The 16,974-nt window shown below is 43.2% G+C and overlaps 1 protein-coding gene across 2 annotated transcripts in view; it reads left to right on the top strand.

Moving 5' to 3' along the window:
- RFX4 (regulatory factor X4) overlaps nucleotides 1–16,974 on the top strand; it is a 164,622-nt gene that overhangs the window by 18,639 nt on the left and 129,009 nt on the right. For both annotated transcript variants that reach the window (XM_043562415.1, XM_043562416.1), the window contains exon 2: nucleotides 8,624–8,710. In XM_043562415.1, the coding sequence (XP_043418350.1) occupies nucleotides 8,624–8,710 (87 nt within the window). The remainder of the gene's footprint in view (nucleotides 1–8,623; nucleotides 8,711–16,974) is intronic.

The raw sequence follows: 16,974 nt of genomic DNA on the forward strand, positions 1-16,974 counted from the left end.
CATTTTTCTAAAGTTTATTTTTATTTTTTTTTAACGTTTATTTATTTTTGAGACAGGGAGAGACAGGGCATGAACGGGGGAGGGTCAGAGGGAGAGGGAGACACAGAATCCAAAGCAGGCTCCAGGCTCTGAGCTGTCAGCACAGAGCCCAACGCGGGGCTCGAACTCACGGAGTGTGAGATCATGACCTGAGCCAAAGTCGGACGCTTAACTGACCAAGCCACCCAGGCGCCCCTCTAAAGTTTATTTTTATTTGAGAGAGCGGGAGAGAGAGAGAGCAAGAGGGGGAGGGACAGAGAGAAAGGGAGACAGAATCCCAAGCATGCTCCGTACCAGCCAGCAGCACAGGGGCTGACGCAGGGCTCAAACTCAGGGACCGTGACATCATGACCTGAGCTGAAATCAAGAGTTGAAGCTTAACCAACGGAGCCACCCAGGCGCCCCTGCTTGTCAATTTTTTGAACGCATAATTCTTCAGCCAGCTTCAGGGCCTTTGCACGTGATGTTCCTTCTGCCAGGAATACTCCTCCCTCCCTGTTTACCTGGGGGAGTAACATGATGCCTTCTTAATCTTCAGCTGTCAGTTTAATCCTACTTCCTCTGAGAAGCTTCCTTGACTCACGGATTAGACCAGACTCTCCCTCTCTCTCTCTCTTTCTCTGTCTCCCTCTCCCCCCGTCCCTTGGCTCTCTTGGGAATTACATGTCTATTATTTAACAGCTGACTCTCACACTAAACTCTAACCTTCCCTGTGACAGACGCTGTCTAGTTTCCTGCTATGCCCCTGTTGTGTAGCACAGTGCCTGGTGCATGGTACTCCACAAATAGTTGAGAAAGCGGTAGTGAGTGGGATGAATGAATGTGCATCCCCTAGTAGGCTACGCTTTCTGAGCCAGTGCGGTTCAGGCCACTTGCTTCTTAGCACATTTGGGGTAAGTGTGCAGTTCTTACTATCTCTGGCAAGTACCTACACGCTTTTGGCCCTTCCTACCTCTGCCTCCATTTCCTGCTGCTCTCACTCATCCTCACGCTCTCCCACATACTGGTTTTCAAGCCCCTTCCTTCTCAGACCTCTGCCCTTGCTCCAACATCACCTCCTCCAGCAGGCCCTCAGTGTCCCGCTGCCTAAGACAGCACCCCCATCTCCCATTCAGTAGCTTCATTTTCCTCCTGACACTCATTGTGCCCTGGAGGCACCTTATTTGTTTTTGTCCCATCTCCACCACAGAATACAAGCTCCCTGAGAGCAGGGACCTTGTCTGCGATGTCTGTCACTAGAACCTCAGAGCCTGGCAAATGGTTGGTGCTAAACCAGTATTTGGTGAACGAGGGAAGGAATGAATGAAGGGGCAGGGTGGGATGGCCCCCTGGAGGCAGGGCAGGGGTCCCTTCCTGGAACCCAGTGGCCCCTGGGGCAGGGCCTGTGGTGTTGCCATGGCAACCCACTGACCTGAGGCCCACCCCCCCACCCCCTGGAGAGGCCACACAGCTGCCCACTTCCTGGGCCCAGACTTTCCACGTGTTCCTGTGTGTCACCACTGTGGGGAGCCCAGGACAGAGGGAAAACGGGGCTGAGAGACAGAGAATGATGAAGAGGAAATCACACCCTGGTGCCTGGGGAGACAGGAGCGGGCCTTGTTGGCATGGTTCCACTGGTAATGGCCAGGGCCCTGGGGGGAGGGGAAGGGAGGGGAGGGGAGGGGGGACTAGGGGGCGTGCTGGTACCTCCAGGACCTGGGGCCTGGTCCTCCCTTGGCAGCTGCTAGTGAGTGTGACGTGTCAACTTTTTGATGTAGCATTTCTAAAGCTGTGAGTTCCTAAAATAGGCCCCAGCACAGTGCCCTGAAAGACTGTTGATACAAAGAATATGAATAACGCCTTCTATTAAAACCTGGTGACACTTTCTAAGTCAGGCGGCATTTTCTTCAGGTATTGCATAAGTCAAGAACTCCCTGTTCCCATCTAGTTCCTCAGAAACAAAGCTCGTCGTGTTCACTCCCCCACTGCTTCAAAATGACGGCTGGCTCCCAGCTGCCTGCTGGCTTCTTGGCCTGGTGGGCAAGGCCTTGGCAATCTGCTCCTCACAGACTCTCCCACCTGCCCCCTGCCCCTCCTCCTCCAGTCACCAGTCAGTGGACTCGTCCCCTGTCCCAGAACCCACTTTGGGCTTTTGACCATGACGTGGCCCTCCTGCCCTCTTTGGTCTGGTAGGTGCCTAATCCTTTAAGGACCAGCTGAAATGCCACCTCCTATGTGAAGGCCAAGATGGAAGCTCCCTTCTCTGTGATTCCGTTGCGCCTTATTAGAATAAGAGACCTGCCCCCCTGGTTACTGCTGGCTCCTCGAGGCAGTATGTCCCAGTGAGAACAAGCCAGCCTCAGAGGCAGACAGACCTGACCCAGCTCGGCCACCACCTCACTGGCTGGCTTTACCCAGCTTCTCTGAGTCTCTGTTCCTCCTCAGGGATTGGAATTTGTCAAGTCTCTGCTTTAGGGTTGCCGTGGGGAGTAGAGAGGAGGCATATGAAGCAGGGGGACTGATGTGGGGGAAATGCCCGACATAAATGCTGAACTGTCTGTCCTCATTACTCGGCGTGAGCTCCTGGTGGACGGAGACCATGCTTTCCTCACCTTCCCATGGCCCACAAAGCCAACCATGCGAAGTGCTTCACCTGTAGTATTTCAGTTAATCTTTGGAAACTTGGAAGGTAGGGCTTTTTGGAAAGCTCAGGAATCATTCCGATGTTACATAGCTAGGAAGTGGCAAGGCTGGGATTTGAAATCCAGTTGTCGTAACTGTGAACTCCACACTCTTCCCAGCCTGCTTCTGTCCTCTTTTTCATCTGGTACTGTCTCTCCCTTGGTCACTCTGTCAACCACTGGGCCTTCTTGCCGTCCCTTGTCCCATGATCGTGGGTCACCCATGATCTCCCCTCAGGGCCTTGGCCTCTGTGGTCCCCTCCCTGTGAGCCTCCCTCACTGTACTCAGTCTGTGCTCAAATGCTGCTGCTTCTCAGAGGCCTTCCTGGGATGAGGGTGCTTTCCTTCATCCTGTTCTCTCATCCTACTTTACTTCGTCACAACCCATCACCACCAGCTGTGAGCCTGACACTGTGCCAGGCTCTGGGGGACTAAGCATGGAAAAGACAGACATGGTTGTTAGAACTTATATTTTTAAGGTAGGGAAAATAAAGAATAAAACAAGAATACATGAACAAGGTATTCTCATGTCCAGAGACCTTGGTCCACCAGAGATATCTTGCTGTGATATATTGGCTCCCTGTTAAAATGTGTTTGTCATCTTCTGTTACAACTTTACATGAAGGCACTTGATAATTATTTGCAAAATGAATGAATGGGTGGATGGGTAGCCTAAGCTAGAGTGACTTGTCTGTGCCCAGTATGAATTAGCAAGTAGAATAAGCATGGGCCTTGAGATTGAAGATCTGGGTTTGAATTCTGACTTTGATCCCTCTGACTGTGTGTGACCTCAGCCAAACCACTGTCCTGGTCTGGACTCCAGTTTCCTGATGTGTAAAGGGGGGTGAATTTCTGTCTCATGAGGTGGACTGTGAAGTTCAGATCGTTTTCCCATGTCAGTGCACTCTGTAAACTTCAAGGATTACCTGGCTTTGGACTACCATCTTGCCCAGATTCTCCTGCCAGACCAATATTGCTCTGAGCCTGGGGCGTGCTGGGTCCCTGATGCAGATACTTCGTAGTTGTTCTTTGCTGCTGCAAACGGAACCAAACCTTCTATGAAATCCAGTCTAAAGTGGGGAGTCATGAAGATCTGCCTTTAAGGAGTGCGGGGTAAACTCCTTGGAAAGTGAAAATCCACAAGTCCTGATTGGTATCCTCCTTCCTGCCCGTGATCCCAGATGAGTCAGATGTAGTGATGCTTCTCAGCCCAGGAGCCGACACTCACAGCCGTCAGTACATCCTGTTGGGAACTTAGAGCAAGTTTGGTTCTTACTAAAAGATCAGATGATTTTTGTGGATCAAGAAAGAGGCAGTTGGGAGCAGGGAGATTAGCCAAGTGTGAACGGAGCTCTCCTCCTGTGTCCCAGGACCCAGTGCCCGTACAGCAGTGTGATCACAGTCTGCCTTGGGTTAGCACCTCTGGTTCAAGCCTCAGTTTTCATGTCTATAAACAGAGATATTAATACATACCACATCCTATTGTTCTGAGATCCCTTTAATTTAAACCACGTATGTGAAAATGCCTTGCAGAAGACCTGGAATACAGTAGGAACTTAATGTTATTTTTCAAAAAAAAAAAAAAGCAAGGCATTCAATGACACATATTATTGGGCAATATCTACAGGGACAGTCACAGTGCCAGCCTCTGGGTACAAGGTGGGCAGAAAGGCCAGGGTCCTTGCACTCATGAGTTTGGGGAGTAGCATCTGCCTCGCTTTCTAGATGGCAGCTGCAGGGCAGAAGCCAGTCTTCATGTCTGTTTCACTCACAGCTTTTTATTGTAGCTTTTTCTATCTAGAAGGTACAACACAGACATTGGTTGAAAATTGCTTTCTGTATTTGGAAGATCACCTTTGATGTGTTGTACTATTTCATGCTTTATGTGGTAGAAAAAAAATTAGGAAATTCTATAGATAGTGGATGTGTCTGCTTATAAGCTGTGCATTCTTTGATGTCATGTGTGTCAATAATGTAACATTTATTGAGACCATCCTATAGGAAAAACTTCATACAGGTGAAGTGAGAGTCAAAAGAAATAGAGTAACATGGACTTCATTCTTAAGATATTTAGGACCTAAACAGAAGGGCCTGTTATGTATAACAAAGGCTGGCAAAGAGATATGTGAATGAATTTAGCAAAAATTGTAATATGTACGTAGGACGTTAGCAGAAGTTCGAATGCAAGGCAGACTGTGATCAGTGATACAGTATTGGCACCGGGTGCTAGAGCCCGCGTGGAATGTAGGAGCGGGGAGCTCAGCCCACACTGGGAGAGAGCTTACTGGTTATGGACTAAGTCTGAATGCCCACCTGCCTCTTACCAGCTGGGTGACGTTGGACAAGTCACCTAATGTCACTGAACCTTAATTTTCTTAATACCACCTACTTCAAGGTTGTTATGAGGATTAAGTATGATGGTATACATGCATAATGCTTAGCCCATAAAGACCCAAGGTATGGCAGCCTTTATTATTATTTTTAAATCACATAATCTACAAATAGTTAGATGAACAATGCACCTTATTAAAAATTCAATACACCTGTCATTCTGGTTGAGTAACTCTTGATCTTTGCAAGACCAAAATACACTGTTAGTAGTTTTAAAGTATATACATTTTACTTTGTACTACCTCTTTTTACCTAAAAAGAAGCCTTCTAATCATATGGAGCAGCCTGACTTAGGGGACATGAGTTAGAGATGCTGCTGCTGAGAGCCCCATTTGGGAAGAGGACAAAGGTCAAAGAGCACCTGTGGATCCAAGGCCTGTGGCCTGTTTAGATGTCTCACTTTCATATGTGCAGTCTGGAATGTAAGACCTTTGAATGCTCTGAAAACTCCACATGTCCAGAGCAGCAGAGGTGATGGTTCTGCCATATTATCTTTGGCACTGCTCAGACCATGGTCTGGACCCTCAGAGTTCATCCTGGATGGCACATGTTCAAATAGATATTGATTAACTAGAAGACAGCCAGATGCAGGTGAACTGGATGGCAGAGATGTGGGAACAATTCCTTCTGAGCAAGAGCCAAAACAAGTGAGGTACTTTGACCAGAAAAATGGAGCCATGGTGGCTATCTGCTCATATCTGCCATGTGCAGGACAGACCACACTTACTCTGTGTTGCCCCGGGGAGAAGGACAGGGTAGCAGAGTGGCCACAGGCACAAGTGACGATGTCAGACCTGAGAAGGAGCAGGGGATGGAGGAGAGGGTTATTTGGTGACATTCTGTTTCTTTCCTGGTGCTTCCGGCCCTCTCTCTCTTCTCATAACCCTGCTCTCATCTCTCTCCAGTGTTGGGCAACATGGGGGAGAGGCACATCATCTGGAAAGTTCTTCCTCGACTTGGGCTCTTGTGGGCTGGTGTTGCACTGTCTTGGCCCTTGGTGTTCAGAGCCAGCTCCCCTCCGGAATGTTACCATGAATTCTTCAGAGACTGTCACACCAACCACTGGGGGTTCTCACCTGCAGGAATAGGCCCTTCCGAGGACTCCAAATTTAACAGGCCTCATCTGGCGCAGGCAAATGGGTGAGAGGGAGAGTGTTTCTCTTAGTTCCCTGTGTCTGCTGAAAAGAGTGTGTGTATTTGTGTGTGCGTGTGTGCATGTGCGAGCGTGTGCATGCCCACACGCATATGAGAGTAACTAGATGTGAATATCTCACTAGGAAGACCAGGGCTGGTCCAGAACAATAGCAATTGCTTTTGGTGGTGTGGTTTGGCGGAGGAAGGGGCTGCAGATTTCAGTAGCTGCCATCCAAAAGCAGCCACGGCTGTTGCCAAGGAAATTGTGCCAGAACTCCAAGGGATTAGAAGATCCGAGTGGAGATATTCTGGAGACTCCTGAAAAGAATTCTGGAGATTTGTATCCAGATGCATCTTTGGAGGCGACGTGATGACAAACACCCCACCTTGCGCCGTCCCAACTTTGAAAACATCACAAGCCATTTGTTTCTACGTTGCGCGGCTGATGTCTGGAAGGGGCGGTGTTTTCATGTTTTGAATTTCTCTGTTGCTCAGTGTTTCCTCAGAAATACCAGATTTCCATTTCCTCTGAACAAGCTGCCTCCTGTTCCTCCCCTTGGATATTTCCCCTTACTTATTTGTCATTTAGGGAGCAGCTTTTAAAAGAGCAGTTTGTTGGGATATAAAACAAAAAACCCAACATGTCTCCCTGCGTTTCCCCCCCCCCCCCACCCCATAGCTCACTCGTCAGCATCAGCATGGCTTCTTTTGAGAGTATGTTTCCCAAGATGTTAACTAATGATCTTGGCCTTGGCCTTTTGAGCTACGTGGAGTCACATTACTTAATCTAAACTTCAGTTGCTTTCTAGGAAAAAAATGGGAGTGAAAATCTTTTCTTCTGGAAGTTGTTGCCCGACTTCAACAGGATAACATATGTAAAGGGCCTGGCATATTAGAACAGGTGTTCAGTAAATGCCAGCTCCTATATTAAAAAGCCGGCAATGGGAGACTGCACTGTTCAGAAGCACATGGCCATAGGTCTACTCAGCTCTGCTCTAACACCACATATGCATTCCTAAAACTCCTAACTGAGCTCGGTGCCCTGCAAAACTGCACAATAAAAACCACAGCGTTGATTAGAAAAATAAACTAGGGGCATAACACTCAAAACCTTTGTCAGTGACACATTTAAAAAATTGGAACGTAATGAAGACGATAGCACAGTTTTGCACATGTTAATGGTTAAGAGGTACACAAATACAATGAATATGACACTTCACCTTGGAAAAGCCCTGAAAGCCTTGAAAGCCCCAAAAGCCCTGCTTTTGGAAGCAGATGTCAGAAAGGCTGCAGCTTGTGAGTTACTATGAAGTGATAAAACATGGGTTACCCAGGCAGGTGTGGCTCATAACACATGTGGTGAACTAAAGTAACTGGTAGATGGCCGAGGTGTGAGCACGTGTGGATTCTGCATATTCCTGTGGGCTTCAGTGCAGCTATGTGTGCTTTTCTGCATTCCCCTGATGCCTCCTAGGCAAGAAATTGAGCATAAGCAAGCACGAAGTTTGCTCTCTGCTCAAATCATTCCCCAATGTATTACTTGCACTGGAACACATTCTTATTTTCAAAACAAGCATTCTAGCAGAACTGACTGTACTTAGCTGATGTTGAATGAATGAATGCATCCATGCATCCATGCATGCATGCATGCATGCATGTAGCTGGTCCAGACAATGGAATAAGCATTACGCCACAGTGTGGAAAGTACTTTTGTAGACTTTGGAATTGGATTAAAAGAACATAGTCTTTTGAATTTTAAAAGTCCTATGTATCTATTGTAGAGTTTTTAATATGTCCTCCCGCAGTGGCTTTTCGGCCTGTGCTTGGAAGTGCCCCTTCGGGGGTCCCCGGCCAAAGGGTAGTGAGCTATAAGGTTCCCTGCCCTCTTTCTCCACTTCAGCCAGAGCCCTCAGGGTTTTATCTGCTTTCCTTTTTGTTTTTGTTTAAATAAAGGGTTCTGCTGCTAACTTACCATCTGCAAACCACCACCAGTCATTTAGTTGACCAAACTTTGTTTTACAAACAACTTCTCAGGAACGTATCTTCTTTGCAAAGACAGATAATTCTCAATTGGTACTGTTGGGCTGTGAATACTCCAGAAGTAGTAGAATCTGACCAGGAAATACTCAAGTGGGCTTCAATCACCATTTTGTCTCCAACTACTCCGCAAAGGCTCATCAGCAATGGTGGCTGCTGTGGGGCTTCATGGAAAGTCAAATTCCAGTCGGGGCCAGTCTCAGATGAAAGCTGATGGGCAATTGAATCTAATGTGTTTATGATGTTCTTGTCTCTTCACAAACACCAACAGCATTTCTGCAATTCTGTGATTTTCTTTTCCTCTTTCTCTCTTTCTTTCTGTTTTTGTTTCTTTTTTTGTTTTTTGTTTTTTTTTTTTTTAGAGAGCTGGATTGAAAGATGTCTCAATGAAAGTGAAAACAAACGTTATTCCAGCCACACATCTCTGGGGAATGTTTCTAATGATGAAAGTAAGTGCTTGAAACTCATTCTTCCACAATATCCTAGACATGGCCAGTGTCCTCGTGGGAGGGATAGTGCTTCTTAAATGCTAGGCTGGGGCATGTCACCTGGAACAAGAGACTCTGAAGCCATTTATGGAATACGTTAGGCCCTCCCTGGTATATTCTGTGGTGGGGAGTGTAATGTAGTCAGGTAGCCACAGAAATGGGGACACAGCAGACACTTGCTGTTTACATGTTCATATTGTCTAAGTCCTCAGAGAGACCCGATTACAGTGATGCCCCATTTGGGCAAATGGGGACCCTGGATGGGAAATGGGAAAGGCCATTCTCGGTGTCACTGTAGATGTGGGATTAAAGTAGGGTGTCATGGCACCGTTGTTTCAGAGTCATGAATGCCCTTGCTCTTTGAAAGTACAGATTTTTCCGGGGTCTTGGACTAGAGAATTGGAGTTAATGGGCAGATATAATCTGCTATGTTTACACCTTTCCTTGGGTTATGTTAGATTGGGTCTTCTGGGTGCCTCATATTAAGAGAGAAGACTAAGTGGGACTTGTATTTGCTCCCTAAACACTAAAAAAGGGGACAGCTCATTGTAAATGTAATTTCCAGCAGGGACAGGTGTCCTTCTCCCTTGGCTGGTAACGTGCATCTCCTTAGTGCAGGTTTCTCAAAGCATGGCCAGGGAGCACCTGCTCCATAAGCCCCAATGGTGTTTGCTAGATACTCTGAACAGCCTTCTTCTGGAGTCCCTTCTGATATTAGCATTCTGTCATCACGATTTTGCTTCATTTTATAAAGCTGAGATAAATTGAACATAAAATACATAAATCTTATGTGAATGGTCTGATGAATATCCTTTTGCCCCCACTTTGTCTCTACCTATGTAACCATCAGCCAGAAAAGAGATAGAACATTTATAGCACCCTGGGAAGTTCCTTCATGTTTCATCCCTATGAATAAGTACTGTCCTGAATTTTATCACTATGGTTTGCTTTTGCCTGTTTCTGAAACATTATGTAAATGGACTTACAGAGTCTGTATTCTTTTGTCTGTGGCTCTTTTCGCTCAATGTCTGTGTCATGTAGCCATGCTGGTGTATGTAGTACTTTTTCATTGTCATGTAGTATTCCATCGTATGCATATACCACGGTTTACACATCCATTTAAATGTTGATGGTATTTAAATTGTCTCTCTCTTTTTTTATTCTTAACATCTTTGAACATTCTTTGTTTTACTGTGCTAATATATGTGTAACGTAAAATTGACCCTTTTAACCATTTTAAACATACACTTGGTGGCATTAAGTACATTCACCTTGTGCAGCCATTGCTACCATCCATCTCCAAAACCTTTTTCATCTTCCCAAACTGAAGCTTTAACAATAACTCCCATTCCTTCTCCCTCTAGTCCCTGGCAATTACTATTCTACTTTCTGACTCTATGAATTTGACTATATAAAATAGAGGGACGCCTGGGTGGCTCAGTCAGGTAAGCGTCCAACTTTGGCTCATGATCTCACTGTTGCTGAGTTTGAGTCCCACGTTGGGCTCTGTGCTCACAGCTCAGAGCCTGGAACCTGCTTCAGATTCTGTCTCCCTCTCTTTCTGCCCCTACCTTGCCTGCAGTCTCTCTATCTCTCAAAAAGAAATAAACATTTAAAAAAATTAAAAAATAGAATCACATAGTATTTGTTTTTATGTAACTGGCTTATTTCACTTATTTCAGGCTTCGTCCATACTGCAGCATGTATCAGGAATTTCCTTCCTTTTAAAGGCTGGATAACATTCCATTTTATGTATATTCCCCGTTTGGTTTATCCATTCATCCATTGATAGACATTTGGGTTGTTTCCACTTTTTGGCTATTGCAAATGATACTGCTATGAACATGGATGTACAAATGTCTGTTCAAGTTCCTGCTTTCTGTCTTTTGAGTATATACCCAGGAGTGGAATTGCTGGACATATGGTAATTCTATTTTTAATATCTTGAGTTATCACCATACTGCTTTCCCCAGCAGCTGCACCATTTTGTATTACTGTTAGAAATGCATAAACATTCCAGTGTTTCCACATTCTTGCCAATACTTGTGATTTTCTGTGTTTTTTTTTAATCATCCTAATGCATGCAAAATGGCATCTCATGATTTTGATTTGTATTTTATTTCCCTAATGATTAGTGATGTTGAGCATCTTTTCATTTACTTATTAATCATTTGTATATTGTCTTTGGAGAAATGTCTGTTCAGTCTTTTATCCATTTTTTATTTGAATTGTTTTTTTCTTGTTACTGAATTGTTGGAGTTCTTTATATATTTTGCATATTAACCCCTTATCAGATATGTGATTTACAAACATTTTCTTCCATTCCATGGGTTGCCTTTTACTCTGTTACCTGTGTAACATTGATGCACAAAAGTTTTTAGTTTTGATGTAGCCTAGCTTATCCAATTTTCTTTTGTTGTCTGTACTGTTGGTGTCAGACCCAAGAAATCATTGCCAAATCTAACACCAGGAAGATTTTCCTGTATGAGAGTTGTATAGTTTTATCTCTTATGTTTAGGTCTTTGATCTTCTTTGAGTTAATTTTTTATATGGCATAAGGTAAGAGTCCAAATTCTTTTTTTTTTTTTTTTGCATGTGGATATCTAGTTTTCCCAGCACCATTTGTTGAAAACTCTTCTTCATTAAGTGGTCTTGACATCTTTGCTAAAAATCATTTAACCATGTATGTGAGGGTCTATTCCTAGTCTCTCTATTCTATTCTATTCTATTCTATTCTATTCTATTCTATTCTATTGGTCTGTATGCCTATCTTTATGCCAACACCACACTATTTTGAAACTGTAGCTTTGTATTAAGTTGCGTGTGTGTGTGTGTGTGTGTGTGTGTGTGATCTTCTTGCCTAATTGCTCTGACTAGGCCTTCCAGGACTGTGTTAAATAAAAGTGGCAAAAGTGAGCATCTTTGTTTGTTCCTGATCTTAGAGGAAAAGTTTTCAGGCTTTCACCATTGAGTATGATGTTTACCATGAATTAATTGTTCATATAGGCTTTTAGTGTGTTGAAATAGCTTTCTTCTATTCCTATTATTGTTGAGTGTTTTTATCACGATAGGGTGTTAAATTCTGCCAAATGCTTGTTTTGCATCCATTGAGATGATCGTGTGGCTATCCTGTTAGTACAGTGTACTCCACTGATTGATTTTTCTATGTTGAACCATCCTTGCATTCTAGGAAGAAAAAACTGCAGCTGGTCATGGTGTACAATGCTTTAACACACTGTCGAATTCTGTTTGCTAGTATTTTGTTGAGGGTTTTTGCATTAATATTCATGAGGGCTGTGGATCCAAAGTTTTCTTTTCTTGTAGTGTCTTTGCCTGGCCTTGGTATGAGGGTAATGCAGGCCTCATAGAATGAGTTTGGAAGTGTTCCCTCCTCTTCCATTTTTTGGGAGAGCTTTAGAAGGACTGATAAACATTCTTGCAGATATCCTCTTTTGTGATCTGCCTGTTCACATCGTTTGCCTGCTGGTTTCTTTTTAAGTTGTGCTGTTTGTCTTTTCCTTAATGATTTGTAAGAGTTGTTTTTATATTCTTAGTAGGAGATGTTTGTCAAAAGTATTGCAAACATCTCTCAGTTTGTAGTCTGCCTTTCTTTCTCTTAGTGGTATCTTTTGGTGAACAGAAGTTCTTTGTTCGAACAACATCCAGTTTATCAGTGTCTTTCTTTCGTTGTTAGTGCTTTTTGTTTTGTATTAAGAAATCTTTGCCTACCCCTGGGTCATTAAGATATTTTTCATGTTATCAATTTTTAATAAAATTGATCTTTTCAAAGATCCAACTTTTAGCCTTGTTTTTCTCAACTGACATCTTTTTTCTATTTCTTTTATTTCTGCTTCTCTCCTGTATATTGTTTTTCTTTCTTCTATTTTCTTTGAGTTTAATGTTTTGTCTTTTTCTAGCTTTTGAGACAGACTCTTAGATCATTAATTTCAACTTTTCTGAGATAGGCGCTTAAAGTTACAAATTTTCCTCTAAGCACTGCTTAAATGCATCCCATAATTTGTCATACTTCCATTATCATTCATTTAAACTCATGTTCTCGGGGCGCCTGGGTGGCGCAGTCGGTTGGGCATCCGACTTCGGCCAGGTCACGATCTCGCGGTCCGTGAGTTCGAGCCCCGCGTCGGGCTCTGGGCTGGTGGCTCAGAGCCTGGAGCCTGTTTCCGATTCTGTGTCTCCCTCTCTCTCTGCCCCTCCCCCGTTCATGCTCTGTCTCTCTCTGTCCCAAAAATAAATAAACGTTGAAAAAAAAAAACTCATGTTCTCATATTTATTGTGATTTCTTCTTTTTACTCTTGGTTTATTTAGAAATCTATTGCTTAATTTTCTAAACATTGGCTATTTCCTAGTTATCTTTCTGTTATTGGTTTCTGTTGTAATTCCACTGTGGTCAGAGAACATATTCTGCCCAATTTCAATATTTGAAATTGTCAAGACTTGCTTTTTGTCCTGACAGATGGTTTATTTTGGCAAATGTCCACGTATACTCATAAAGAATGTGTATTCAAGATATGGATGAAGTCAGATCAAGTTCTTAATGGTATATCTTTTTTTAATCTTCCTATTTCCAACCTTTATGAATTCAATATTAAGGTTTTTAATATGTGTTTGAAAAAATCCCATATGATAATCTATATCTAAATTGGAATATTTAGATCATTTAATGTAATGCACTTAAGTTAAATTACACTTTTGGGCTTAAATCAACAAATGTAGTATTTAATTTTGATTTGTCACATCTGTCTTTTTTTTTTGTGCCTTTTTTGAGAGGGATGGTGCAGTTTAAAATGTTTCCTTTGATGTTTTCCTCTGCTGACTTTCCAATGACATAGTCTTTACTAGTGGCTATCTTTGGGGTTACGACATGCACCCCTCCTCTCACGTCTGCCTCACGTCACTCCTTCTCCAGTTTCAAGCCCAGTGCACAAACACACACACTTGAACCCCATTTACCTCTCTCCTGCCCTCTGTACTGTTGCCTTAATGTATTTTACTTCTACGTTTTAAGCCCCATAAGACATTGCTATTATTGTTTTAAGTAGTCAATATTTATTTTTATTTATTCACATAGTGACCCTTTCCATGGCTCTTGATTCCTATCAGAAAGTCTGTGCTTCCACTGGGGATCATTTTTACTTCAAGCCAAAAAAACTCCTTTCATATTTTGGGTAGTGCAGTATAGTGTAGTATAGAGCATGAAAAATATCTTTATTTCACCTGTGTTTTTAAACATTTTTTTAAAATGTTCATTCATTTTTGAGAGACAGAGAGAGACAGAGTATGAGTGGGAGAGGGGCAAAGAGAGGGGCAGACACAGAATGTGAAGCAGGCTTCAGGTTCTGAGCTGTCAGCTCAGAGCCCAATGCAGGGCTCAAACCCACGAACCATGAGATCATGACCTGAGCCAAAGTCAGACGCTTAATTGACTGAGCCACCCAGGCACCCCTTCACCTGTGTTTTGTTAAGTTTATTTATTTATTTTGAGAGAGAGCAAGCAAGGGAGAGCAGGGGAGGGGCAGAGAGAGAGGGAGAAAGAGAATCCCAAGCAGAATCTCCACTGTGTGTGGAGCCTAATATTGGGCTCAGGCCTACAACCGTGAGATCATGACCTGAGTGAGCCAAAACCATTAACTTACTCAGCCACCCAGGTGCCCCTCACCTGTATTTTTAAAGGACATTTTTGCTGGATATAGAATTCTAGGTTGGGAAGTGGGTTTTTTGTTGTTGTTTTTTTAACCCCCTTTCACTACTTTAAAATTGTCATTTGATGGTCTTCTGGGTTCCAAAAATTAGTCATCAGACTTATTTTTACCCCTTTAAATACAATATGTCTTTTTGTCTCTGGCTGCCTTTAAGATTTTTCTTTTTTTTTTTTTTTTTTTTTTTTTTGCTCTTTAGTTTCCAGCACTTTGACTACAAGGTGCAGGTACGGTTTTCTTATATTTTTTCTTCTTGGGGTTCACTGAACTTCTTGAACCTGTGAATTGTTGTTGGTAAAATTGGTAAAATTCTTGGCTGCTGTCTGTTCAAATATTTTTTCTGCCCCATTCTCTCTTACCTTCTTCTGGGACTCCAGTTAGATGAATACTAAACCTTTTGACAGTACCTCATACGTTTCTTATGCTCTGCTCTGATTTGTCCATTTTTCACTCTTTGTACCTCAGTTTGGTATTTGCTGTTGACTTCCCTTTCAGTTCTCAAATCTCATTTTCTGTTCTGTCCCACCTGGTGGTAAGCCTATCCAAGTGACCTTAATTTAAGATAGTGTATTCTTTTTTTCTATGGTAGATGTCCTTTTGATTCTTCTTTTTTTCCCCCCCCCAAATCTCAGTTGATATTTTCCTTTTTTTATCTGTTGTATCCATCATTTCCTCTATCGTGACCATCTTTTCCTCTCTCCTTAGCCATATTAACCATTGTTATTTTAAAGTTTCTGTCTGGTAACTCTGATTTTTGAGTCATCTCTGTATTAACTTCTATGATTGGGATTTTTCTATGGATTTCAAATTTTTGGTCCTGTTTTTCAGGATGCCTTATAGTTTTTGATTTGATGTTGGACATCATGGATGCAAAGATGGAGAGGCTTTGGGTGAACTACATTAACTTACCCCGGAGGGTGTTAAATTTTGTTGTAACAGGCAGGTGGAACACCAGCAGGTCTCCTCGATCCTGTCAAGCTTTGGTTAAGTCTGGTATGTTTTAGTCTTGTCTGTGCTATTAGGATGTGGTCTCTGCTCCTAGCTCAGAGCCTTTCTGGGTCATAGCTAAAATCTCTGGGTGTTTACCAAGTTCCTTCTACCTGACCTAGCTTGAATTTCATCCTCTGACTCCCCCGCTAATCAGTGATCAGTTCTTCAGTCTCTAAGCTGATGTCTTCTCAGTTTTTTGGTTTCTCACTGTATGAGTGAGTGGGCTAAAAATTTGAGGGGAATTTGAATGCAAGCGTGTGTGTTTCCTCCTCTGTGGGTCTTCTCTCTGGAACATCGTTGCTTAGATCTGAGCCTTTGTCATCCCCAGCTCTGACTCGAGCCTAACAGACCACACTCCTTGCTTGGGTTCTGTTTCCTGGTGCAGCAGTTGAGAAGCATCCCCAGGGAAACCCAGTGTGAATGTGGAGGGCACATCCTGTGTTTCCTTTCTCTCAAAGCCTATGGCTCCTCTAGTCCTGTCTGCGTTGATTGCTCTCCAATGTCTTCAAACAGTTGTTCTAGCTTTTACAGTTGTTTCAGTCAATGAGTGAGCTGTCTCATCATGGAGAGATTGGAAGTCTGGTTATCGTCTACTTTAGATAGGGAAATTGAGACTTAAACTGGTGAAGTGACTTTCTAAGATTGCACAGCAAGTCCATGCCAGGGCTCAGTCTAGAATAGGGGCCACCTGACTCTACCTGGATAAAAGAACAAAAAAGTTACAGTTCACATGTTTTTATTTTCAAAATACAAAAATTACATTAAAAGATAGATCCCCTGGCTTTGAGGCATGTGTGTATATATTTGGAAAGTCTAAGAAAAAATATATGAGGAAGAAAAATAACCGCCTCTAATCTCACTGCCCAGAGGCAACCACTCCTGATATCCTTCTAGTCTTTCTTCCCAAGCATATATTGTTAAGCACACATCTCTATATGTATATGCTCATAGTTTCAGGGATATATGCCTGTCATCCACTGAGCAATGACAAGTGCTCTAATTCCATTACCTCATTCACATCTCACAACAGTCTTAGGAGGTAGCTTATAATGAGCTTCATCTTGCACATTTGAAAACTAAGGCTCAAAGGAGTTAAGTAATTCGCTCCACATTACATAGCTGGTGAGTGGTAGAGCTAGGATTTGAACCCAGGTCTGCATGTCTGCCTTTGAACGTTGGCCATTTCGTCTAGCACCCTTCTGCATCTCAGAAGGCAGTGCTTTGAAGTCTTGCATCACGGATTTCATAACTTGTCCACAGGAATACCAGGACCAGAGCTAAGAGTGCTCTCAGTGGCTGATGGGTATGTCGGTACTTGTCTGTGTCTTGTCACATCTTCTACTAGACTGGAGGATCCTGAGAGAAGTTGTGGGGTTCACTGTTGTATCCCCAGGGCCTGGTACATAGAGGAGGGCTTAGGAGGTGGTTGAAGTTATAAAAAAAAAAATCCTCTCCGATTTACTATTTTAAGAATGCTCTGGATTGTGAGAAATCTGACCGTGGTTTAAACAATGTAGG

This window comes from Prionailurus bengalensis, chromosome B4 (genome assembly GCF_016509475.1).
Source record: "Prionailurus bengalensis isolate Pbe53 chromosome B4, Fcat_Pben_1.1_paternal_pri, whole genome shotgun sequence".
Classification (NCBI taxonomy): Eukaryota; Metazoa; Chordata; class Mammalia; order Carnivora; family Felidae; genus Prionailurus; species Prionailurus bengalensis.